Source organism: Mastacembelus armatus, chromosome 9 (assembly GCF_900324485.2).
Source record: "Mastacembelus armatus chromosome 9, fMasArm1.2, whole genome shotgun sequence".
Classification (NCBI taxonomy): Eukaryota; Metazoa; Chordata; class Actinopteri; order Synbranchiformes; family Mastacembelidae; genus Mastacembelus; species Mastacembelus armatus.
In genome coordinates this window covers 20763496-20788683 of record NC_046641.1, presented here as the reverse complement: position 1 = coordinate 20788683, position 25188 = coordinate 20763496, and the positions used below count along the sequence as shown (strand labels likewise).

Sequence of the window (25188 nt, the reverse complement as noted above, 5' to 3'; positions counted from 1 at the left end):
ATTGAAATAAATCCAAAGTGGATAACAGAGTTTTGACCACATAACTTGCTGACCCAGAATCTTGTCTGCCAGGTGCGACAATTGTCAGGTAGAATACCACTTATCTTGTTTATAGCACATTACTGACTAACATAAAGAAGTGCAATAATATACATTTTTTTAGTAAGTAGTGATATGTTGTAGTCACTAGCCATATTTTGTAGTGACTAGATGTTTTTTTCTGACCAGGACGTATTTTCTTTTGCAACTACACATATTTTTTTTTGGTGACTAGACAAATTCAATACATTATGTTACGCCTCCTCAACCAGTTGATGTCACCATCCATTTGACTCCGTAAATCTACAAAATAAAGACAGTAAAACATGAAAATATTTGCCTCAGAACAAAAAATGTTTTAATTATTTGCATTTCCACTGAAATCTACATTCATATTAGTATGGTGTAATTTGGTACAGAAAACACTGCCAATGTGTGGTTTTGCAATCCTCCCTCTATGTCATGATGCTGCGATCTTTTCATATGAAATTGTTTTATTCTCAGATTTCCTGGCCCCTCCTGTTGAAATTCTAACAAAATGTAAAACAGATGCAACTTAATTTCTGCCATAAGAGGAAACATGAAACAAAGTACAAAAAAAAAAAACAAAAACCCAAATCGACTGAACAAACAAATGATGAACACATAAGTCACAACTACAGAGGCTATATACCTATTTGTAAAAGCACATTTGCATTTATGATAAGCTTACAGCAAGACGCTCACTGTGATCAACCAGCAACTGTCTCAGCACATTCAACTTATATATTATCTAACTTTTTTTTTTTTTTTTTTTACTTGTGCCATTAATATGCCTGAATACAGTCATTACCCCCCCCCCCCCCCCAAAAAAAACATAATAAATATGAAAAAAGTGATTTGGTCCATGAGGTAAAATGTAAAGCAAATAAAAGAACAAATAAACAAAAGAGCAGAAGTTGGAATGATTTTTGAAAGCACAAACATCCACAAAAATAAGAGTGAAAAGGAATAGAGACTGATTGTAGACAAGAAAATATAATGTCCAACAAGATTTTAATTTAATCAATGGCTCAGGCTATAATCTTAATAAAGCCACTCAATGGATAATAACGTTTTTATATTTACACTGAAGTGATAATTAACAAATGGTGCCACACAAACAGAGAATGAACCCCCAAATAACACATGAATAAAAACAAAAGCAACCAAATTAACTGACCACATTCCCTGTTCCTTCTTTCACTCGTTGATCTCCTCCTACGCACCAGTAAAAATGTCCACTGAACTAAGTGCTGGAGATGGGTGGGAGTTACAGATACAAAGTCAGGCATTAATGATGACAGTGATGCAGAGATGCTCAAAAGCATTGAGCAGTGTAAGCGCTAGGAGGAGCATGTAGTCTGCCTCTCAGTTTAATTAGACTGGTAGACTCTTCTCTGTTTGAACTACCAGAAAAAGAGCACTTCACAAAAAAAAGCCACTGCCGCCTGGACGACCCTGGTTTGAAGTCAAACACACCCTCTCTCCAGTTGTTGAGTTTCGGAGTGGGAGAGCATGCATTAAGTGGTATAGTATATCACGAGTGGATGAAATTAAAAGATCACTTCAGAAACAACAGACTGACCTTCAAAATAAGCTCCTTTAGCTTGTTTGTCAGAAGATAGAAATTTACAATGCAGGTTTTAATATCAATCTGAGGACTGTGTTCAGCAATAACTGTCATGGTAAAAGCAGCTCTATTAGTGTTCAGCAGGCAATAGTCTTGTTTTTCTGGAAAGGAAATGGTTCAAGAAGAACCCCAACCAGGTGTCGACTGTAAAAGGTGAAGTAGAAGTAGTTTTTAAAGTGTTAATTGGTATTTTCAACAGATCTAGCCTTTTTCAGGATAGTTTTCCTGTCCATTGGTTTCTGTGGCCTGTATGTTTTAAGATTTGTTGGAGATAGTTTTTGAGAGAACGCAGCTTAAGAACTTCCATGTAGTCTGGCATGCTGAAACATTTACAGCCATGTTGAGTGTCCAGCTAAATGACTAGTTTGCACAGGTGTCAGGCACAAAATGACCTACCAGCCACAGCAAAAATTTAACAGCATTGTATTAGTGTAGGGTCATTTAATATTTGTATCTGAATACCACTGTCAGGATTATCATTTTGGTCCATTTCAAAAGTCCTTGTCATGGTGCTATCTGATTTTTTTCTTATTTTGCCTTCTTCATGGGATTGTCACCCGTTCATCCATCCTGTTTGCAGCACCGTCTCGGGCAGTCGTGCAGGTAGGCAGTGAGTTTCAGAGCAATCACGAGCTTCATGGACTGGATACTTAGGAACCAGTGAGGGAATTTTCACTACAACTGGACATGAGGCAAAAGGTCTTTTTTCCATGACTGTAGAAACAAAACAAAGCAAAGTGAAGAAGGAAGAAGGAAGAAGGGAGTGACAGGAATGGTAGAGAGGACACCTCTCAGGGGCTCAGAGCCCCTAAGGCCCAATGTGGGCTCAGTCCTGTCCAGTCTGGCCCAGCTTAAACCTTTAGTAAGGCCAAATCCAGTCCAGTCTGGTCTGATCTGGTCTAGCTGGGTACCAGACCAATGTTTTAGAAGAGTGCTTTAGATCCCTGGTTCTCAAACTCTGACCAGGCATCATTCAATTCCATGAAGATCATCTTAGCATACTGTTCATAGGGCTGGCCTGTTGCCTGCACAGAGACAGAGCAGAATTTCACAAATCCATAAAGAATCAGCAGTTGAGCTGTTGAAATATCTGTAAATCATGTAGAAATGTTTGTTTTCATGCCCACACTGGCATAAGCAGCATTTCATACTGTACCTTATCAGGATGGACAACCAGCACAGCCTTCCTGTAATACTTCTTCACCTGGTCAGGTGACACCAAGTCAGCCATGCCCACAGGCTTCCAGCGGGTTTCACCCTCCCACAGCACTGTGTGCAGGGTTGACAGCAGCGCTCGAATGTTTCGCTCCTTCCCCTCAATCCAGTCCAAGATCTGCAGCAGAACAATAATAAAAACTTTCACTACTTTTAGTCTTGGGAAATCGCTGATCAACAATTGGAAGCTACATTGGCAACACCTTTGTGAGTATGGCCTGCTAAAAGGTGCCATGTAAGCAAAACTTCTTAAGTGACTCAGCAGATGAATTTGCATTTCATTTGCTAAGATTCTGTTGACAGTATATGATTTGTAACGTGAAACACCATTTCCATACGTAGTTTGTTACCTGTAATTTAAGTGGATCCATATCTTTTGTGACCTCTTGTCTTCGCATTTCAGCAATGGTCCTTGGTCCCTTCTTATCAAGCTTAGAGGCAAAACCCTGAGTTGACAGCAGGTCCTCAAAATCATCTTCTTTCACTTTGGGCTTAGAGCCTGTGTTGCAATACAGTACAGAGAAGTTGAGATCTGAGATGGAAATTGTGTGGGAATAAAGAGATTCATGCAGACCATGTCATATGAGATGAAATCTTTATGAAATACACTGAGAAAATCTAAACTTCTCTGATTCTCCATTATCCACCATAACAGAGAATTATCAAATGTCTCTTACCAAACGTTGGGGCTCGAATTCCCCTCTCCTCTCTCCCACCGATGACACTAGAAAAGTTGAGGTTGTAGTTGGGTGCTTTGGGTGTAGGCCCAGATCCTGATCCATGCATCCAAGGTTTGTTCTGGGCTGAGGTGGTTCTTGCAGACTGACAGGGCTGGGCTTGAGGCTTAGTAGAGGAGGAAGTAGACGAGAAAGGAGCCTTTGTGCTAATGGAAGGCCCAGAAAAATTACTGGTGGAGGAACCTGCAAGAAACATATGGGAATGAAAATTACTTGTGTTATGTTTTTTATCCATTAAAATCATTGTTATTTCATACCTTTTTGGATCACCACCCACCAGCAGCACAACAGCACCATCATAAGCAAGTAGATATCTTACCAGGCCTCTTACCTGGTAAATTCGAGCTGAGGTTTCCCAGGTCGGCAAAAGGATCAAAGGTCTGAGACTTGGCCTTTGACATTGATGACATGCCAGATGCTGCAGACACACACATTTGAATACACATTTTTAAATAATATTTAAGAGTGTGTACAAAACTGAATAGTCATAGTACTCAGTAAATTTTACATGGTCCTTCGCCGACCTGTATTGGTATATTTGGGTTTGCTGGTGTTGGTGCTCATGCCACTGGTGGTGCCAGCTGACCAGCTGTCCCACCCCCCAAGTAGATCAGGTTGGCTGGCTGATGATGTCATCTTAGGGGTGTCATTCATTAGCTTAGCTGTAAAGAAACAAACATCCATGTTTCTTTATTACTATTGCTGCAGCAAATGTATATATAGGGAGGAATGTGACCCACATTAGAGTTTGTAAAAAAAAAAAAAAAAAAACAAAACATCTGTCCCAAACAAGCAGAAAGGACTTCAATAGATAAGAGGGAGGTTTGTTGCAGTAAGATGTGTGGTGTCATCATATCTCCCTGCAGCTGACAGTGAGATATGATGTGGCAGCAGGGGTACACCGGACGGCCTGGGCATAGTGAGTGTTGTCCCAGTAGCTGATGTACTCACTGAGGTTGAAAAGGCTGGTGTTGGAAGCAGGAGTGTGGTTACTGGTAGCTGAGCTGAACCCGCTGGTGGCTGAACTATCAGAACCCAACAAATCACTAAATAGATCTGGACCAGAGGCCTGCCGAGAAGAACCCACGCTGGAGCCAACACGGGAGCCGGACCCCATCCCATATGGATCAAACAGGTCACCCATGGCTACCATGGCAACACAGACACAGAGAGGGAAGATAAATAGAAGATTTTTTATAATAATTCATTTAGCATGTATTAAGCTTTGGCCATTACGTTTTGAGTCTGCTGTCGGCCCACTGAAGAACAAGTCTTCCTGCACTGCTCCTGTCTGATCAGCAGGGGGTGCAAACAGGTCATTGAGGAGGTCACTGTTGCTGGATGCAGCTTTCAGTCCTCCCTGGACCCCCTGATGAGGAGCACCAGATGAGGCTGATGATGTGGAAGGAGGCTCAGGGTCAGAGTTTAACCCCAAGAGGTCAGCTGTGTCATCAACAGGAGATTCATGGGCCACAGGAGGTGAAGTCTGAGCGTGAGTGAAAGATACCAAGAAAATTAATTGAATGATGAGGGAAGAAAAAAAGCACTGTGGCTATACTCTATAACAATATCAGGGTGCATGATAAAAGAGGACATACTGTATTTATGGTATATAATATAATCAGACATCCAAGACATTTCCTACCTGAAAGTCAGCATCAAACAGAGGCTCGCTGAGGTCACGTGAAAGTGGCTCCCCACTGGGGGCAGAATAAGAGTAGGACTCTCCTTCTGATTGATCACTCAGGTCCTCCTGGTCATCCATGGACCCCCCTCCTTGACCCTCTGAAGCATCTTGAGGCCCCCTCACATCTACAGGTATAAAACAGTGAAATTTTAAGGCACTTGAACCAATCAAGTTTAATCAGTCAGTGAGGGCATTGTTAAATCAACAGGAATGAAACAAATTGGAGAAACTCAGCCCGTATACTAGGGAGAAATTTTAAAGTCAAAATATTATCACAACAATACAGTACCTTCCCAGTCTAATGTCTGGAAGAAGTTGTTGGAGTTGGCATCAGTGCTCACAGGGGATTCTTCTTCAGTTACACTGGAGCCTGCTGGGGTTTGAGCTGGCTGGGGTGACTCAGAGTCATAAAATGCTGCGGAACCCGGCTGACGAGGCAGCTCAGGCTTTCCTGTAGTGATTAAGGTTTCATATTAAGTTCTTAAGTGCAAGTGAGTTAAAATGATTAAAAAACACAATGCCAATGGGTAAACAAAAACAACAAAGATGTCTGATATGTAAGTAAACTGAAAAACAGGTGGAAGGATGTACACTGAACCGAACTGTAACAGCCTGGTTTTTCTACAGAATTCACACCTACCAAATTTGCTGAGGATCTCCTGCTGTTCATCACGAGAGGAGAAAAGGATTTTGGGGTTGAGGCCCTTGGTTTGGAAGCCTTCCCATGGAAGGCTCTTGGCAGTGGGTCTGTCCCTGGGTTCAACCTCAATGTCCAAGTTGACCTGGAATAAGTCAGGGTACTTCTCCTGGATGTCACAAGCATCTAAGTCATACCTGACAGGAGAACAGGTAAATGGAAAAGAGGACATTACTGAGAAATCATATTACAAAGTTTTGACTGAAAAGGCTGTAAAACCATCTTACCCTCTGAAACAAGTGTCATTTTTTAGTCTTCAGATTAGAACAGTCATCACAATCAAGCTGTATGAATACATACTGTTGTAAATGAGTGATTCAAACGTAGTAAATGGCTTGAGGCACTATACATACTTTGCAAACTTGACAGTGGTTGCATTTCTGGGGACAAAGCCTGTGTGGAACTGGATCTGAAACATTTTCATGGATGCCATCTGAAACAGAACAGTAGGGAACTTAAACTGTGTGCAACAGTACACAGAGATGTGTCATGCAAACACTGATGCTTGTACAATCAGCTGCACTCATCTTTCGTGTGTCTTTATACCTTGGCCTGCAGACGTCCTCCCAGTGTAGCCCTTGCATGATAGATCACCACTAGTACATCTCCTTGGACTGTCACATTGAGGGGGATTTCTGCTTTCCCATCCTCTATTTTAAAATCCCTGGAAGAGCATGAGAGAGAGAGAGAAAATAAATGAATGAAAGAGTAAAAGTTTTTTGATCCTTTAAATCAAAGGGGAAGTTGACAGGCATCTTCATGTGCGTAAAAACATACTTCATCCTGTCGTACTCCTGTGAAGTCGTGAGAACCCTCTCGTCTCCAACATAAACTTCACAGAATGGCCTGCACCCATTACGCTGCTTGTTGAACAGTGGCACAGGTGTCATGACGATGGAGCGAATAATTATGGGCTTGCTGTGAGGAATGATGGGCTCCTCTGCCATCATGTCACACATGTACTCTATATACCTGACAATCAAATGCAAGAATGAGATCTTTTAATATTTACAAAATACTCAGAATATTTTGATGTAGGAGAAATTAAAAACTTAAAAATGGTGTGAAAAAAATCGCCTCAGGGTCTGTTGAGGGTCTATTCCCAAATTCTGCAGCCAAATCCAAATATGACGGACTCACAAACCAGCCCCCCTTTTCTCGGTAATTTGTGTGTGCTTTTTTAATACCTCTTGTGTGAGGGTGCTATGCCAGGTGGGCAGCGTTTCATTGAGAACATGTAGACAGCAGCCTCAGCTGTGGTGAAAAGGCGACAGAAACACAGGAAGGAGCACACTGCCACCGCTGATGCTGCTCTGCCGTCCTACAGAGAGAACAGACATTTTAGGTCCCATTTTTTTGTCTTTATGTCTTATGTCCTATCATACTCTTGCCCCCTCCCTTGTTTAAGTGCACACAAAGGATTAAGTCATTTACAGTAGTCATTAGTAACCTATTGGGTGACAAGCCATTACTTACCAGACAGTGTACTATACAGATGTTCCTTTGGTCTTGTTTAAGCCACAGATGCATGTTCTTACAAACGCTGTAGAGACTGCGGAGGTTGGGGGCACGGCGCACCTGCCAGTTACACTCTGAAACCTACAAACCAAAAAATTACAAATATAAAAAGAATCTTGTTTAGGTGTACAACATTTAAACAAAAATAACCCTACAATTGTTCTTGTAGTAAGCAATTAATAAAGATATATAAATAAAATATTATATATATATATATGTATATATATATATATATATATATGTATATATATATATATATATATATATGTATATATATATATATATATATATATGTATATATATATATATATATATATATATATATATATATATATATATATATATATATATATATATATATATATATATATATATATATATATATATATATATATATATGTATATATATATATATATATATGTATATATATATATATATATATATATATATATATATATATATAAATAAAGTATAGAATAAAGTATTTTGATTTCCGCTAACAAATGTAATTATTACAGCTCCACACAAAGAGACACACTATGACACTATGAGTTTTAAGAGTAACCAAAGCAATGATTTATCCATAGTGAGCATTGTGTGACCATGCACACATCATACCCTGTTGTGGAATCGAGAAGGCCTGTATGATCGTTTGGAGAGGTTGTAGACAGCATAGTGTCCAGCATGACGTGAATCCAAGAATAAACGGACATCCTCAATGTTGTTCTTTATCGCTGACTCCACCCCCTCTGCTGGGAAGGACATAACTGAACACACACACACATGTAATGAGAAACATGTTTGACTATTATGTCAACTGTGTATTTCTTTCTCAACATGTTATTTTGTAACCTAAATATTATGTCACATGAGTTTCACTCACTTAAGTCATGTCTGATTAAGATTACTGCTGATTTCATTTTATTCATGTACCATAATGATGAATAATAGCTGAGTCATGTAGTATTATGCAGTTCCAGTTCAATACGTTTTGTGGAAGGTACTATACTTACCAGCTATTCTGGAAGTGATGTATGAAATATCCAGGTCTCCTTTGGCATAGCTGTAAGGGAAATTACAAGTGTCTAAGTTTATAATACTTAAAAAAACATAAAACCCACAACAAAAGTAGTAGGAGAAAACAAAGTAAAAAAGGAAATAAACCAGTTTCACTAATGTCCAAGAGACTGTACAAAAACAACCATGAACGCAGCTTCTGTAACACAGAAATGAGAAAGCTTTCTATTATGATAAACTAAAACTACTCTATAGTTTTGAAAGTATAATGTTGCAGGAAGCAGAGGTATATGATCAGTATTGTCTCTCTCAGGGCTACGATACAGCAGAGAATTTCAGTCGGTTCTGATAAAGGCTGTCCCACGAAACATACAAACTAGACTAAGACGTTCCCAGTTCATATTTCCTCAGTTTCTTTAATGCAACACAAGCATCTCGAATTTTCCCTCATGGACTAATAAAGTTCAAGTTATCCTGCAGATGAAGCATTATTAGCTCTTTGGCATTAAGTCTTACTAACAGTTAACTAATAACAGTAACATAAAAATCATGTTAGAACAATGACAACAGCAGAAACCCATCATGACTTCTATACACTGCAAAAAAACAAACTGTAGGCCAAGCAAGGAAATGAATCTATCTATGGTGATGACATTTCATTTAATCTGTATTGTGTTAGGACACACAGGTCATGCTTGTAAAGACACAGATGTGGCTGAAATAGTGATTTAGTAAGCTGAGAACTGGTTTAAATTCACTTTCATTCAAAACCATTCACTCAATCATTCAACCATTTTATACAGACACAAGATTCCCAGCAAGGTCAAAGATTTGCTTAGAGGTACGTGAAAAGATTGCGGCTCAGTTATAAATTCAAATATACCTAAAGATATATAGCTTGCTAAAATGAAGTTAACGCACAGTTCAAATAGTTATCCACAAGGAGTTTCCTAAAATTATAGATAACCACAGAGGCTCTCTGCTTTAGATAGCTAAAGCAGAGAGCAGCAAATGCAATGGCTGGAACTTTCTGTAACTTTTACGCAAACTGAACTGTAAAGCACCTCATCAAACAAAGACCTAAATAGTTTTAATATCTGATTTCAACATCACTGGTTAAAAAACATTGTAATTAATTGGCTTAATAATTCCAAACAAAGAATATATTTCAATTATGTTGTCATTCACTGATGTGCAATTATTTGACCCTTCTATTTAGTTCTAAAGTGACCCTGATTTATCCATTCACATCACGCTCTGCATTCATTCAATGCAATTACTGAATGTGTGATGTTAGGATCATGATGGACACAGCACAGAAAAGGCTCAGTAGCTTTTCTTCCCTCTAAATTAAACAAACTGTGGAACACACAGACCAGTGCAGCTGATGCACTTCACTGACCCATATTTACCTTGGGTTGCTAGGTGATGGACACATAGTGGGACCATGAGGGATTGGGACAGAGAAAAGAAACAAAAAATAAACAAAACAACCAAACAAATGGAATGAATCGATGACAGAATAACCGGACATCAAATTTGAAGGGATATGGATAGAGTGGCTCTTAAAGGAATGCTTTACTTTTTAGCAATCATTTTTTTACATAAGATAGAGGGGTGCCTGTCAATAACATCCACAATCTGATTTGTTATTTTTTGGTATGTATCAGTCTGAGTCTTCCTGAGTCTGCCATCAGAGAGGAGAACCACACCTCAGACAGCCAGGCAGCAAAATGTTCCTTTAACAAGGGACAGGATAGGTTTATAATCATCCACATTTACTCAAGATACTGTGATGAAACTTTTACATTATTCGGCGGATACCGACAATAAAATTTCCTCACATGACCATGAACATAAAGGGAATCAGGGCATCAATTCATGGATACATGTCCATGCTATACCCAGTGAAATAAAACTGTGTAGTTACATGAATAAAAACCAGTCATTGCAGGCTGATCTGTAATATAGATTAATGGAGCAGGAATTTGCACAAACACAACAAGACCTTACACAGAAACAATGTGGAGCACCTTACCTGGCTACTGACTGGATGACCTTAGAGGAGGTGTCCTTTATGTTGGTCAGGAAGCGCTCTGTTCCTCCCCTTAACATATCCAGGAGGCCACTGCCTGACTGATCAGGATCGTACATGCCTAAAGGCATCATGGGGGAAAAGAGAGAACGCTCAACATCATAAATTGGTAGATGTTGAAGATTCAGCTCTGCCACTGGGTTTAGCTAGATAAATTAAGGCCACAGTTTAATCTGCAAAGACAACAAATACATTCATGCCATCTTTGCACATAACAGCCGGGAAATTTGTTATTACATGTAGTTTCTAAATACAATAGAAAATATTGATTTACCAAGAATTAATAAGAAAGTCACAACAAAGAAGTAAAATTTAGTGACATAAAAATATTTGCAATGAGCATGACACTAAACATGATCACACACCAACACTTAAAGACATCAAAAAGTGGTTTAACAAACAGGGTCAAAATAATTTTTTCTTTTACTTTAACTTAAATACATTGGAACAAATATGTTGCTCAATGATGGAATACAAAAACAACATTAACTCAGACTGACTAAACATAATTTATTGTCCAGGTCTGACTGCATCAGTGGGCAGGATGACTGGAGCCACACCTCAAGGAAAAGAGCAAACATATTCTGCCTTTCAACAGATGGTTGACTGGCAGTGCAGAAATCCTCTTAATGGACGGATACAGTGTGTATGTGTGTGCTTCTATGGTTGTTTGTGTGTATAAATAGAAAAAAGTATAAACCTATTACAGTGATTTACAGAAAATGTGCAGATAAAGAACAAAAATATTTCCTCACCAAGCAGTTTCTTGCTCGTGCTCGTAAAAATCTACATTCAAATATTTTAACAGTAAAAAGCTAGAGCTTGTATACTTTGAAGATATACTATACGGTTACAGGTTTTCCTTCAGAAACCTTTCTGAAAACAGGACTGCTTTCCATAACCTAAAGTGTGAATACTAGAAACAAATAAATAACATACATAAATGTGCAAACTCTCTAAGAAACTGTCCCAAACCCACAGCGAACGGTTCACTGTCATCCGAACAAACCCTCACCTGCATTGTTGTGGATGCTGTGGCTCTGCATGGGCGGCTGGGCTCCGTTGTTGCCAAAACCTCCATTCTGCTCCAGCAGCTGCAGACATTCATAGCCATCATATACTGGACGCCAACAGTAGTACGCACTCAACATTGTGACAGGCACGTCAACAAAACAAAAACAAGGTTTGCAAAAAACTTATATCGATGAGCATCTGCAACAGCAAAAAGCTTAGCAGAGAAAGAAAATCTTTGGGACAAAGATCTTTAAAAAGTGCCAAACATTTATATCTCTAAAAAAAGAATTAAAATAAAATTAGCAAATTATAATTTTGCAAAAATTTTTTAAAAGGCACTATTTAAAAAAAAATTTTGAAAAAACAGTGTCCCACGGACGACAAATAAAAAAAGAGCGTTAGTCAAATCCTGAGTGTTATGCAACAGCACTCCTTTGTACCTAGATGTAAATCACCCAATAATAGATACTTCATAACACATCGCTAATTTAAAAAAACATGCTAAATACAACAACTTTCCGTAGAGACCGAAGTGTCTGTGTCTACGTTACAGCAGCCAGACAGCCTCTGCATCTCTCTTCCTCTCCAGGATCAATTTCACTTCCATTTTTTTGTTCTCTTCCTTCACAATTTTCCTCCTGTCTGCTCCATCTCACAGTCTGCCTCTCCATATGTCTGAACTGAGAAGCAGCAGAGAGAGGCGCAGGAGGAGGAAGAGAAGGACGCAGATTATAATCTCCTTATGTTGAGCAGGGAAACCCCTTCTTAACCCTAATCAGATCAGCGATCACCAAATCTATCTTCACTCTGCACACATTTACAGTTTCTTATTAGGATTCTGTTTGGTAGGAAACTGATTGAGCTCTATCACAACTATATGACTCAACTTACGAATATGTTCCTGATTTTTTTTAAAAAAAAAAGGACTAATTCATACCAGTTACACACCAGTTATACAAGGACTCATCCAAAACTCAAAATATTTCAGACAAGATTGCTGCGAGAAGAAAAAAAGAGTCTCTGCAAGTCTGGAGATTTGACATTAAAATCAGCTTTATATAAATCACAACTATAGCTGAGGATTTGCTGATAAGTACCAGGATTTGAAGATTTGTACTAAGAATCATTAGAAGTTGTGATTGCTAAGTCGATCATGACTTTTCTCCAAAACCTCAGGACAAAATCTTAAATCTGATTTTAGCTGAATTAGCTACTGCAGGTGGTGGATTAAAAAAAACAGCCTTCTGCCTTTACAGTAACTATGCCACTAAAAATACTGCTTTACTACTGCAGTGTTAGTATCACTTCATCTTTGTTTTGAATTTCACTTCACCCATTTTCCACCTCTATGTCTGTCTCTTTGGGCCCATTAGGACCATGCCAGCTGGGAAGAGAAGAGCCTGGGAAAGAGAATAGAGACTCCTTTGTGCCTGCCACTGTGTGTGTGTGTGTGTGTGTGTGTGTGCGTGTGTGCGTGTGTGCGTGTGTGCGTGTGTCATGGAAGGCTTAGTAAATGTAACCACATCAGTAATTTGTACAAGTGTGCATGCATGTTTAAACACACACAGTGAGAGAAAGCGTGTCAGTATCCTTCTAACAGGCTGGCAGAGACAGGATGTTTCTCTGTCAACTTTTTTTACTCCAATATACATTTAATGTTGCCACCAACTCTAAAGTGATACCCAAGGTAGAAACATTTTACCAGCTTGCCACACTTCAATTTCAAGAAAGCATAAAGAAGAAGTAGTTCAGCTTTTGCTTGTAAGAAAACAGCACAGCAAGAGATAGCATAAAGACTGTAAGAACCTAATCATGAAGGAGGAGGAGGAGGAAGGTTTTACTAGATCATTGCTCAAATCTGGCACCATTATACAAACAGCCCTGATGGATGTGGTACACATATTTACCTCAGTAATAGGAGACTTGGGGTTGACATTGCGTGCTGCTGCGATCTCCTGGAGCTGGTTGACCAACTCTGTAATAGACAGACGCTCCTCTGGGTTCACCTTTAACATGGAACCTGGAGAGCAGGCGGAGGAGAGAGGTGTTTTAGATGAAGGAAGAAATGTTGTTAAAGTCCTTAGAGAATGATTGCTATTATGATAAGGACAACAAAATATGAGACATGGAGAAAAAAAAATCACTTTGAGGTCATGTTTGTGGTTACATGTAATCATATTATTTTATATATATATATATTCATGTGCCAGTCTTTGCAGGAAATTAACTGACATCTGTTGTCCAACAGACAGAGCTGATTAAAGCAGTAACAAGTGTTACTTGTTGGCATGAGCTAACTTTTCTTGTCATCTTTACCAGCCTGCAAGATGGAAGCACGATGTTTACATAGAAATAGTAGATATTTGTGAATGTAAGTCAATTTGGTTACTGCTTTAACAAGTGCGACTTGTTGGCAAAAACAGCAGATAGACAAAAAGGACATACGTATGAGGTCGTGATACACAGTGTACTTGACATCATTTTGAGGGATGGAGTATTTTCCGTTGACTATTTGCAGTTTGGCCCCCTCCTCGAATGGGTGCTGTTTAAAACACAGCAGGTAGAGGATGCATCCCAGGGCCTGCATGGGAGAGGGGAAATAGAACAATAGAAACACTCCAGATATCGTTATGGCCAGAGGTGGAATCGTTTGATACTATTATGGTAATGTTATCAGTACTACTGCACCTACTGGGACCAAACAACTAATGGAAAGAGGACTAACAAATGTCTTAGTGACTGAGAATCTCCACACACGTCTGTTAGTGACCCCCCACAGTTAGTTTAAAGAGCATAAACATCTTAAAAGTCATTGCATTTCTGTTGGGGGTGTCTGTTTGCTTTGCTAAATTAAATTATTTAAATAGAACCTGAAAACATACTGTATTTCCAGGGTTTGTGAAACACACACACACAAAAAAAACAAAAACAGTTTTGTCTGCTTACAGGAACTCTGCATAGATAAACTGTGAATGTGGTCTGCTGACTGTAAACAACATTTGCCGTTGTAACAACACAGGTAATTGTTTTCTGATACATCAGCTAATGTTCTGGTATTTGATTGTTTTGGCTTCACACAGAAGACTTATTATAGACATGGATGGTTACATAAGATGCAACAAATGTAAGATTTCTACACTACTGTCATGGGCAACAGAAAAAAGAAAGAAAACATAATGGCTCAGACCCAGATGTCCTGTTTCTCGTTGATGGGGAAGTTGGAGTACAGATCAATCATCTCTGGTGTTCGGTACGCTGGAGTGGTGTTCCTTGTGATCTACAAACCAAAAAAACAAAATAAACACTCAAATACAGTTACTTGACCAGTGTCAGGTTTAGCAGTATAAAAATCCAGATGTTACTAAATCTTAGCTTAAATGAAAAGTTCATCTATGCATCTTTTTCTTTTATTCTTGGAAAAACATAAAATTAAAGCAATGCTTTTCTGCCTTTTGATTATTTTTTGCAGAAAAAAACTATTATCTGTTCCCACAGTTATTCAAATTTTAACTAAACACTTTCCATTTCAGATTTTCCATCATAAGTTGCTCTTTCCTCAAGCATCTCTGTTGAAAACAGGTGTCTAATGGACATGCAGGTTATTACGCTTAGAAAACAGGATCTCTGGGATCCTGCACACTAAGGTCATCTTTGGCAAAGCTCCAGTATGTATGTCTGTGTGTGTGGTTTATAATATAAATATAATTAACTTGACTGGCCAGTATTTCCTGGATCTCCAGCTGTTAATGCAATCAAAGGTTTCTGGTTCCTGTCCCACACCATGCCTTTGATCCACTGTGACTTCTGCATGTGTTTTTCTCTTCCTCAATTGAATTGACCCTCATAGTGAAATTAGAGGTTATAATATGCATGATCTCTGTAGACTTCTCTGTATAGCCTAAAATAACAAATTTGCCTCAAGGCGCTTTACAAATATATGAAAATCATATGACCTTCTGACCTTCAGTCCTCAAATTGAATAAGGTAAAGCTTTTAAAATAAAGTTTAAAGGAAAACTGGCTGTTTATTTATTTTGTTGACAAATTAAAAACCATAATACCTCTAATAACACACTTGTGAAATGAAATGAATATTATGCATTTCCTTCAGTTTTCATCTGTAAAACAAAATTTATCCCACATTCTCAAAACCTGTAATAAGTCGCTTGGTTCAAACTGAAACTATGAGGATGAAGATAAAAAATAAATTCAATCATAAATCTTGAGGAATCAATGTAGAAAGATGGCCCTTTTCAGATTACTCCTAACTGATGTTTGGGTACATGCCTACCTCATCCTCCACCATGGATCTCTTCTGTGCCGACCAGCTGTAGTCGGGGTAATGTGACACTGTGGTGGCGCTGCCAAAGTCACACAGCTTGATGGTGCCCTGGTTACTAATCAAGAGGTTCTCAATCTGCAGCACATGAAGTAAACAGTGAGTTAGCATGTGAGCCAATGCACACTTAACTACCAGGCAGTGATGGCACCTCACTGAAAGTATCATTAATATTTATGCTTCATATTGCACTACATTATTCATATAATTCAAAATGTTGTTATGCTCACATACTCCATGTAATTAATGCTGCCATTCATCATTCATGAGCTCTTGGATACTTCATTAACTCATTCAACTGACAGACCAACCTTAAGGTCTCTGTGTATGATTGGAGGTTTCTGTTTGTGCATGTGCTGCACAGCGCGGCACGTCTGGTAGAAGATTTTCAGCACAGTGTCACATGAGAGGGGAGCCCTCTGCTCAACCCGCTTTATAAAGTCCACCAGCTGACCTGAGGCAGAACAGATAAAAACAGAAGAATTAATGAAAACTGTTCAAAGTAAAAGTAACACCTGCCACTGGCCCAGTGCTTTTCTGTGTGCTGATTATATGTTATGTATATAAGTTTGCATAGCTATGAGAATCTAAAAGGGTAAGCAGTGTACAACAATGAAATTAAGACTCAGTCACACATGTGAATGCATACTTTTCATTGGAAAGGGATGAGTTGTTCACTTTTAAATCTGAATTAACTAAACACAAAGGAAGCAGAGCAGGAAGTATTAAGACCGCAGACAGGAAACCATTCATCACAAATGTCTTTCAGTTAAACGTACAGGGAAATGATGCTGACTCCTCTGACATATTGCACTTTAATATGAAGAATGAGTAAGAACTGACATACTGACACAGTCATTAAGTAAAGAAGAAAGAGTTACAGAAACAGAAGGACAAATATTGTGTGTTTAGGTGTGTGTGTGTGTGTGTGTGTGTGTGTGTGTGTGTGTGTGTGTGTGTGTGTGTGTGTGTGTGTGTGTGTGTGTGTGTGTGTGTGTGTGTGTGTGTGTGTGTGTGTGTGTGTTTACCTTTACACAGCTCTGTGAGGATCAGGAACTCAGCCTGTCCGGTGTCCGACTCCTCCTTGCTGATGGAAGCAGCAGAGCAGAACTGGACCATGTTGGGATGACCAGACAGCTTTTTCTATGGACCCAGTAGGTCAAGGACCATGCGGCGTAAACAACTGTGGCGTCAACCCTGGCCTCAGGTCAGTCATTTCAGAATCTCGAATAGAAATCACTAAACATCCGCTGTTAACAGAGTTAGGAGGATTTAGGTGTGGCTTGTCAACTCTGCCAGCCAATATTGAGTCTCAAAATGATTGTTACTCATTGTGGCAAGAAGTTAGTTTTATACATAGCCTCAAAGGAGCAATTCTATTCTAAAATGATACCATAGCTTGCTGGTAAGTCAATGTAGTTTAGTTGTAGGAAGAACTCAAAGATGACTTTCGACTGTCGTGTTTCGTGTTTTTCTGCCTCATCAGCAGTCAAAGCATCAAACATTATGCAAACAATCAGGGTCTAAAAGCACAGTGTTGCAATGGATCCAGGAACATGGTGTGTCAGTTACCCATTGCCTGTGCGTCTACAATGTCCTACACAGCATGAAACAACTATTGCCCAACAGTACAAGCGCTGTTCCAGTGTTTTCAGACAGTGGTCAAAAGTATATTAGTTCCCACCACTGTCTTAATGTTTGAATTGATCAAAAACAGTGGCTCCATAAAATCCCCCCATAAAAAGTTATTTTAAAATAAGTAGAAAGGAAAGTTATCTTAACATGGTCTCACTCCTCCTGCTAACCACTGAATAATAAATCTATGAATGAAACTGTTTTGGATGTTTTATTTTCTGTTTTAAGAACAGCAGCCCGTTGTGAAACCACAGTGCTATTGTACAGTTAAACACTATAACTCTATATTCATTTTTGTATTGCACATTCTGGTATTGTGTGCTGTTGTATATAAAATACATTATGAGTCTTGTGAATGATAATGATAGGTCACTAGCCTGTAGGTACATTCCACAATCTTGTGAAATCATGAGTTAGATTTTTACTAACCTCTGTTGCATATCACCCAAAAACATAAATGCCTGACAATGATCTTAAGAAAAATATACAAAAAGTGTATTTTAATTGTGGTCTGGAAATGATAAAGGATACCATGAAGCAGACTTCCTGTATGATTTCCTTGTTCTTCTCTTCCTCATTGGATAGCAGCCTCTGAACAAAAACATAGATCATTGGTTTGTTGATCTGTGATCAGGTGACAGCTCAACTTTTTAAGAGACATATGAAAGATGATTTAACAAACAGGATCCATGAATAAATAGTCTATGTGGTATTTGCTTTGACCATAAAAAAGGATTTCAAATCCGACAGGGTAAGACCATCATATGAACTGCTCCCATTCATTATAGCAACACAGCCACAACAGTCACTTTCACAATGTGATAATCCAGCCTGGATTTAGAGAATCTTTAGAGAGAGCCTTAAAATTAATGTTTGCAAGTAAGCATAATCCAAACATGACCAATATTTAGCAAAACCATTGTTAACCTGTTATAATATGTGACTAGCACAGCATAGCGTCTGTAGAGGAAAATCTGCAATGCTTTCTGCAGTCAAGTCCACTTAGATGTTTAAGTCGAGTCATACGTGGGTAACACAAACTGCATTCTATACATTGACTGGTAGTCACTAATATGATGTACGTCTGTATATATGTATTCATTGCATAGTACATGTGGTTACTGCACAATAGAGAATCAGTACAGACAGATCTAATATTCCTGATTCATTCAGTGCATCATTTATAGATATTCAGTGACAGAGCCAAGCACAAGAGTGGATCTTCATATAGCATGCAATAAGATGTGGAAGTTTCTCATTCCTCATCATTATATTACCTTGAGAGCGTAGTCTTTACCACTTGTCACATCCTGGGCTTCATACACAAACGCAAATCCACCTGAGAAAAAGAGAGAGCAAACAGAGAATACTTTATGCTGTTTATGTCTACAGATTATGATCAGTACTCCCAAATTATTAACACAATCTTCAATCTAGGATGGACACTGATTGCAGAAATTGTGTGATGCAGAGCAGGTTGTGTTCAATATGTCTAAATTGCTTTGGCCTGACTGTTGTATTCTGATGCATTAAAATGATGATGAAGCCTGGCTGTCTGCTCCTCTACACATCTATCAACATTTTAGTCTAAAAGCTGCCAAACTTAACTACAGTCTTATCTGTTGGCCACTCAGCAGCCATGTGTAGAAGTCAGAGCTTACGACCAACCACTCAAAAATACCACAACACAAACAACCTGTGTCACTGTGTCTCACGTCTTCAGCCTTCAGGCCCTTGCTAAGATCTTTTGAACATCCACATTTTCACTGAAGGTGTGACCAAAGCCTGAACTGTTGATTACATGTTCAGTGTTGCCGGGGTTATGAGACAGTTATTGTTGAGGATGGACAGATTTATGTGGACATATGCTTTTATAGAAGTGAGGCACCACATCACATTTCATTCTAGTGTTTTTCATGTATGAAATCTGTTTGAGCACAGTGGCTTAAAATAAATACGAGATAGTAACAGAAACTTCATTACATCATATTTACTTTCATGTGTTATCTTAAATTTTCATTTCAAGATGAAGAAGTCACTGTGGGTGCTGGACAAGACACTTCCATATATCTTTTAGCTTTTCCTGCTTACCCTGATGGATGCTGGGTAAGCATATCTTTGGACAATTCTGTGTAACCAGCTAACACAACCTGCATGTCTTCTGACTGTGGGAGAAAATCTGAGTCAAGAAACTTCATATTCTGTTTGTCTTAACTTTTTCATCAAGTTGTCCGTGTTCTTGTGCTCACATGGAAATGTACTCAGCAATTCACAGTTCAAACAAGGCCAGGAAAAGGTTACTATAGTGATGAGTAAATCAACTACCAGTGCTGCTTTATGAAAAACTGAATGAACATGGTTGAGATTCTAATCTTTAAAGCTTTATTGACATAGGGAAGGCTGCTGAGACATGTACAATGGTTTTTCTTTTATCAGCCTGGATTTTTCTTTCTTTCTTTCTTTTTTTTACCATGTCTCAGACTCAAACCAGTAACCTAATGCTTACACACACTCACGTCTTTAACATGAAGGACAACAGTAGTTTAAGTGCATTATTTGTGCACTTATCAAATACTTTATTTTCTACACAAACTTAGCACAAACACCGTTAGCTATCAAACCGATACATCCTTTATTGTCGATACTTAAAAGTGCAACACCAGTGACTCTGCTTTAAGAATTCACACCAATCCCTGTGGAGATCACATGCCTTCCTTGGTTATTTGCTGCCAAGGGAGGGACTGAAACCTGAAAAGCTGCATTTCCTCTGCTCCAATTACCAAACCACTGCAAGAAAAATACCGAAAAGGGGGTCAAATCCCTCTTTATCATACCTTAAATTTTTTAATCTAACTAGAATGCAATCTCTGTGCTTGTGTTAGTAATTACAAGAATATGAAATAGACAAAGCACAGCTTAACTACACTAGTTCTGAATAAAGAGACCTCTCATGTCTACTGTTTCACTTCTTCAGAAGAGGCCATAAAAGCTAAAAGAAAAGCAAAGGCAGCCATGTGTCACTATATCCACAAATCTATTCTGTTATGTGAAGATAACGATCTCTGCTTCATTTATATGAATAGGATGGAGTTAGTGGTCACGAAACTGAGCTCAACACTACCATGATGTCAATAGCCACTTGTGCAAAGACTTTTTCCTCTATCCAGAAGCAGAGCGGGGGTTTGTTGAATGCATCCAACATCATGATGTTACCCAAAAAGATTCATTAGGTGGATCATACCTGGATTGACTGTCTATGGCTGGCACAATGGACATAAAAACCATCCAAAAAGACACTTATAATATGAAAATAATAATTTCTGCAACCTTACAAGCACCGGCCATAATGCTTTCTACACACTATGTTGACCTGAAATTGTTGGGACTAACTGAATCAGAATGTGTCAGAGAGTTGCAAAATGCAGAGAGGGTAGTGGGTGATTTGAAGGACATACTCAAAACAAGTTCCTTGCACTTAAAGTGACGAAACAATGTGTCAGAATTAGTTAGAAACTTCGTTGTGAGGCAGGCATGGCAGAGAACAGAGGCAATTTTTTTTTTTTTTAGGATTCATCTAAAATGCATGCAATAATGGCCTACTCTGCCGTAGAGTTTAGATTTAGCCACAACTTGTTATTTTACCTTTAACTGTTTGGCTGTTTTTCTCATTTGAATTTCATAATAATAACTTGCATGAAAATGGAGCAGGTTTGCTTGCGCAGCGACTGAAGCCAGACATTGATGAGGTTAACTTTGTCCCACTGGTCTGACCCTGCTGAAAACTCTGCTGACACTGAATGATGAACGCTAACTGAGCTCACTGCTTACGCCGAAACCACAGATTTAACCACTATTTGTGGTCAAACATTCTTTATTTTAAAAAATTACAATTTGGGATTAAATCTGACTAGCCTGTATTCTTGAAGACGAAACCAAAATAGACTGAGGATTTTTCAGCTTTACTCTAACATGCCGCTGTAGTGTATAATTAACCATGTATGACGGAGTAAAAGATTGTTTTGCCACTTTGCAACGAGGGCAAGAATCCCTGTTTGCTGTCACAGAGAAGAAACCTGATCTGTAAAGCTTGTTCTCTAACTAGAGTCACTGCATACAAATAAATACAGGTCATTTCATATTCAAACTCAAGCACATTATTATTAACTGATTTTGCTGGTACCTGCGGCAGCACCAGTGTTTTGCAGCACAGCATAAGTAGATGAAGCCAAACATTAATTTTGTTGTTAATACGAGTCTTGCATAAGAGATAACTTTTTTTCATATGTGATGCTAATGAACTGACAAACTAACCAATGTGTACAACTGTCAGACGGTAACACAGCTGCCCTGTGTCTGACTTGCAGAAGACCATATAAGAAATAAAAACAAAACCCATGTTTCATAAACATGTGGGATCATTTGATGTACATTTATTTTTCTAGCAGCTTTAGTCACAAACGCCTAAATAAAAGATAAACATGGAGGGACCAGGGGAGTGGCGTTCAAAATATCTCTCCCTTGATGTCAACAGAAAAGCCAGAAGAGAAGAAAGAATCCAAAGAAGCTGTGCAGATGCTTTATTTTGGCTGAGCCCTTAGCTTACCTCCTAAACTAAGACACTGTCATTACTGGTATTTTTTTCTACCATGAAATGCTGTCCTGTCCTGCCTGCCCCCTGTCAGGATCTTTCGCTTGACTCTAACATGTCTTGATGATAAGGTCTGAGGTATGCGGTAGACAAAATGCAGCCTCGCACACAATAAATCTCTGTGACTTATAACTTGGCTCAGCAGGAGCAGGAACAGACACAGCAGATACAAGCTGAAGGTTAAAGTTGGCATTCATTATCTCTTACACTTCACTACATGGAAACCAGTCTAGCGCTTGTGACACAGACACGAAACCGGAGTATCAACTGGTGTTTGAGCACTGGGTGTCACTGATGCTAACCTGTTAGCCAGTGCAGGTAACTAGCATGCCTACCCGCGCATGACGTTATCAATATTTGCTCGTATTGATAAACAATCTCACCTTCAGCGATCACCCTCTTGATCCTCAGTTTCATGTCACCGAGCTCTACGACTTGTCCGACGAAGTCATTCTGGTCCCGGCTGGCCGCTCCGGACGTGCCGGGCCCGGCTAGGAAATCTAATGCCGACTGGAAAAGGGACATCTTAGTCGCTATCTCAGCTTCAGACTGACAGAGCCCGGCTCCAGGCGGGGGGGTGAGCTGTCCAAATCCCAACAGACTCTGTTATAAGGTTCTTACAATCAGGCGATATTATTCTTTCACTGGAACTACACATCCTCTTCCTACTGATCCGCTGACGAGGCCGCCACCATCGCCAATGTTACTGACTTCCGGGAAGGGTGATGACGACACGACACGATTCTGTCATGTGATCCTAAATAAATAAATAAATAAATAAATAAAACGCCAGGGGAAATACTGTATAATGGCAGAAAAAAAAGACAAATCCTTTAATTAGACGCACACTATCCCGTAAAGAACGTAGCCTGTAGTAGAAATATCCTATTTTTTGGTAATTTTGCAGAGGGTTATGGTAGCACATGCACATCTACCAGTTCCGTTTATTTAAACTGAATGGTTAATCAATGAATGTGTCTTTTTAAAATAAACATTTTTGACATTTTAAATTCAGTGAATACTGTGGTGTCAAACTATAGCATGTAACATTCTTAAAAATAAAAAAATAATTTTTTTATATAACCATTCACACAAAGGATAAACTTGTCATTGTACACCTCATGTGCTAGTATGCCATCTACTGGATGATTAGGAGTCTCAGCTACTACAAGCACAGAATGACGTTCAATTGAACATACTTGAGTGAATCACCATGATAAGCTAAAGTTCAGACTCAGTGTGAGGTCTTTGTAAAACCCAGTCAATCTGTTTTTTTAACATCATAACATCATTTTTTTTAAAAGTTGTATCAAATAAGATAATAAAGATACCTTTAGATAGATTATTTGATAGGACATGTTGCCATATTTCCCCTTTAAAATGCACAGAGGCCTGAACTTTACAAGCATTAAAGAAACAGTATCAGTAATTATAATTATGTTAAATGCATGTGCAAACAAGCTTAAACATAATAAAACACATACAGATACAGATTAGATATCAGTTAAACGATTTCTCTCCAGTCACCTCGAGTCTCTTTCTCTAAAATTTAAAAATCAAGTTAGAAATCTAGGGGTAATCATGAACTCAGACATGAATTTTAACAGCCACATTTTTAAATCAATAACATTGTCAGCATTTTATCATCTAAAAAACATTGCCAGAATCAAAGGGATCATGTCTAAACCAGTCTTGGAGAGACTCATCCATGCATTTATCTCTAGCAGGTTAGATTACTGTAACAGCCTGCTCATGGAGCTCTCAAAACGAGCTGTAAGACAGCTGCAGTACATTCAGAACGCTGCTGCTCAGGTCCTGACTAGAACCAGGAAGTACAACCACATTACTCCTGTTCTCAGATCTCTGCACTGGCTTCCTGTCTCTCAGAGAATAGACTTTAAAACAGCCCTGCTTGTGTATAAGTCTCTCCATGGCTCAGCACCACTTTACATCTCTGACATGTTGATGCCATATGAACCATCTCGAACTCTGAGAACATCAGGGACAGGCCTTCTGTTTGTGCCCAGAGTCAGGACTAAACAGGGAGAAGCAGTGTTTCAGTTCTATGCAGCTAAAACCTGGAATAGTCTCCCTGATGATGTTAGACAAGCCTCATCTCTGGCAATGTTTAAGTCCAAGCTAAAAACATTTCTTTTTAGCGTGGCATATAACATATGACAACTGACAGTGATTTATCTGCACTCAGTTTCCTTTAATTGTAATTTCACTATTTGCTGTTTCTTATTTTGATTCTTGCCTATGCACTTTTAACTTGTCCTTTATTTCTGTAAAGCACTTTGAATTACTCTGTGTATGAATTGTGCTATATAAATAAACTTGCCTTGACTTGCCTCTTGGCTCTTATTTACTCTTGTTTAAATGACTGTTGAAGATTAAGCATTTAGAGACATATACTTGATTGACTAAGCCCAGTCTTTTGCCCTCCTGGTTTCATTGTAGGTTGTTGAGGATAAGATTATCAGCAAAATGCAACAGATTGCAAAATGTTAGGCAGTACAGTTACAGTATTCATGTGTCACCCGCACATATTCCATCACAGGATCCAAAGAGCAGTCATTGGGAAACACTTCCACAATGAAACATATACTGCTTGTTACAAAATGTGGATTTCGGCTGGACTGTGTAGGAGATAAGAGCTGATGTTGTGCAGAGCTAGGATCAACAGCTACAACAGACAGTTGCCTTGGTCCATTTCAGGTCAGCTTATATGTGATATACAATCACATTGAATAAGATATGATTGATATGAATATATGATGTTAGGTTATAATAAGTGTTTGCAATTATTTAAGGGAGACACTTGTCAATGTCCATGTTATAATAAAATTCAACTAAAACAGATTTTTTTCCTTTAAAACAAACCATCCAAGTTGAA

The 25188-nt window shown here is 38.7% G+C and overlaps 1 protein-coding gene across 2 annotated transcripts; it reads right to left on the bottom strand.

The window, feature by feature from the left end:
• Nucleotides 1-372: 372 nt before the first annotated feature.
• gak (cyclin G associated kinase) lies at nucleotides 373-23018 on the bottom strand. Of its 2 annotated transcripts, XM_026321199.2 has the most exons (30): nucleotides 22676-23018; nucleotides 18922-18983; nucleotides 18176-18235; nucleotides 17038-17152; nucleotides 16321-16463; nucleotides 15962-16087; nucleotides 14859-14948; nucleotides 14117-14252; nucleotides 13579-13691; nucleotides 11673-11751; nucleotides 10601-10718; nucleotides 9975-9983; nucleotides 8559-8608; nucleotides 8164-8312; nucleotides 7503-7625; nucleotides 7214-7347; nucleotides 6804-6998; nucleotides 6573-6690; nucleotides 6380-6459; nucleotides 5970-6163; nucleotides 5619-5780; nucleotides 5288-5454; nucleotides 4879-5128; nucleotides 4594-4788; nucleotides 4167-4304; nucleotides 3974-4060; nucleotides 3583-3825; nucleotides 3256-3404; nucleotides 2847-3023; nucleotides 373-2715 (listed from the first exon to the last, which is right to left on the bottom strand). In XM_026321199.2, the coding sequence occupies exons 1-30, from the start codon at nucleotides 22815-22817 to the stop codon at nucleotides 2614-2616; spliced, it is 3906 nt and encodes a 1301-aa protein (XP_026176984.1). In that variant the 5' UTR covers nucleotides 22818-23018; the 3' UTR covers nucleotides 373-2613. The 2 variants fall into 2 exon arrangements, with proteins under 2 accessions (XP_026176984.1, XP_026176985.1); XM_026321200.2 differs by lacking the exon at nucleotides 9975-9983.
• Between the last annotated feature and the right edge of the window lie 2170 nt (nucleotides 23019-25188).

What these genes read in the sequence shown, in the direction of transcription:
- gak (XM_026321199.2), bottom strand. Translation starts at nt 22,817, where the DNA reads ATGTCCCTTTTCCAGTCGGCATTAGATTTCCTAGCCGGGCCCGGCACG. An exon ending in CAGCATCCACAACAATGCAG is followed by an intron (nt 10,719 to 11,672) that starts GTGAGGGTTTGT and finishes TGATGCCTTTAG; the next exon opens with GCATGTACGATCCTGATCAG. An exon ending in GGAGATCCTCAGCAAATTTG is followed by an intron (nt 5,781 to 5,969) that starts GTAGGTGTGAAT and finishes TAATCACTACAG; the next exon opens with GAAAGCCTGAGCTGCCTCGT.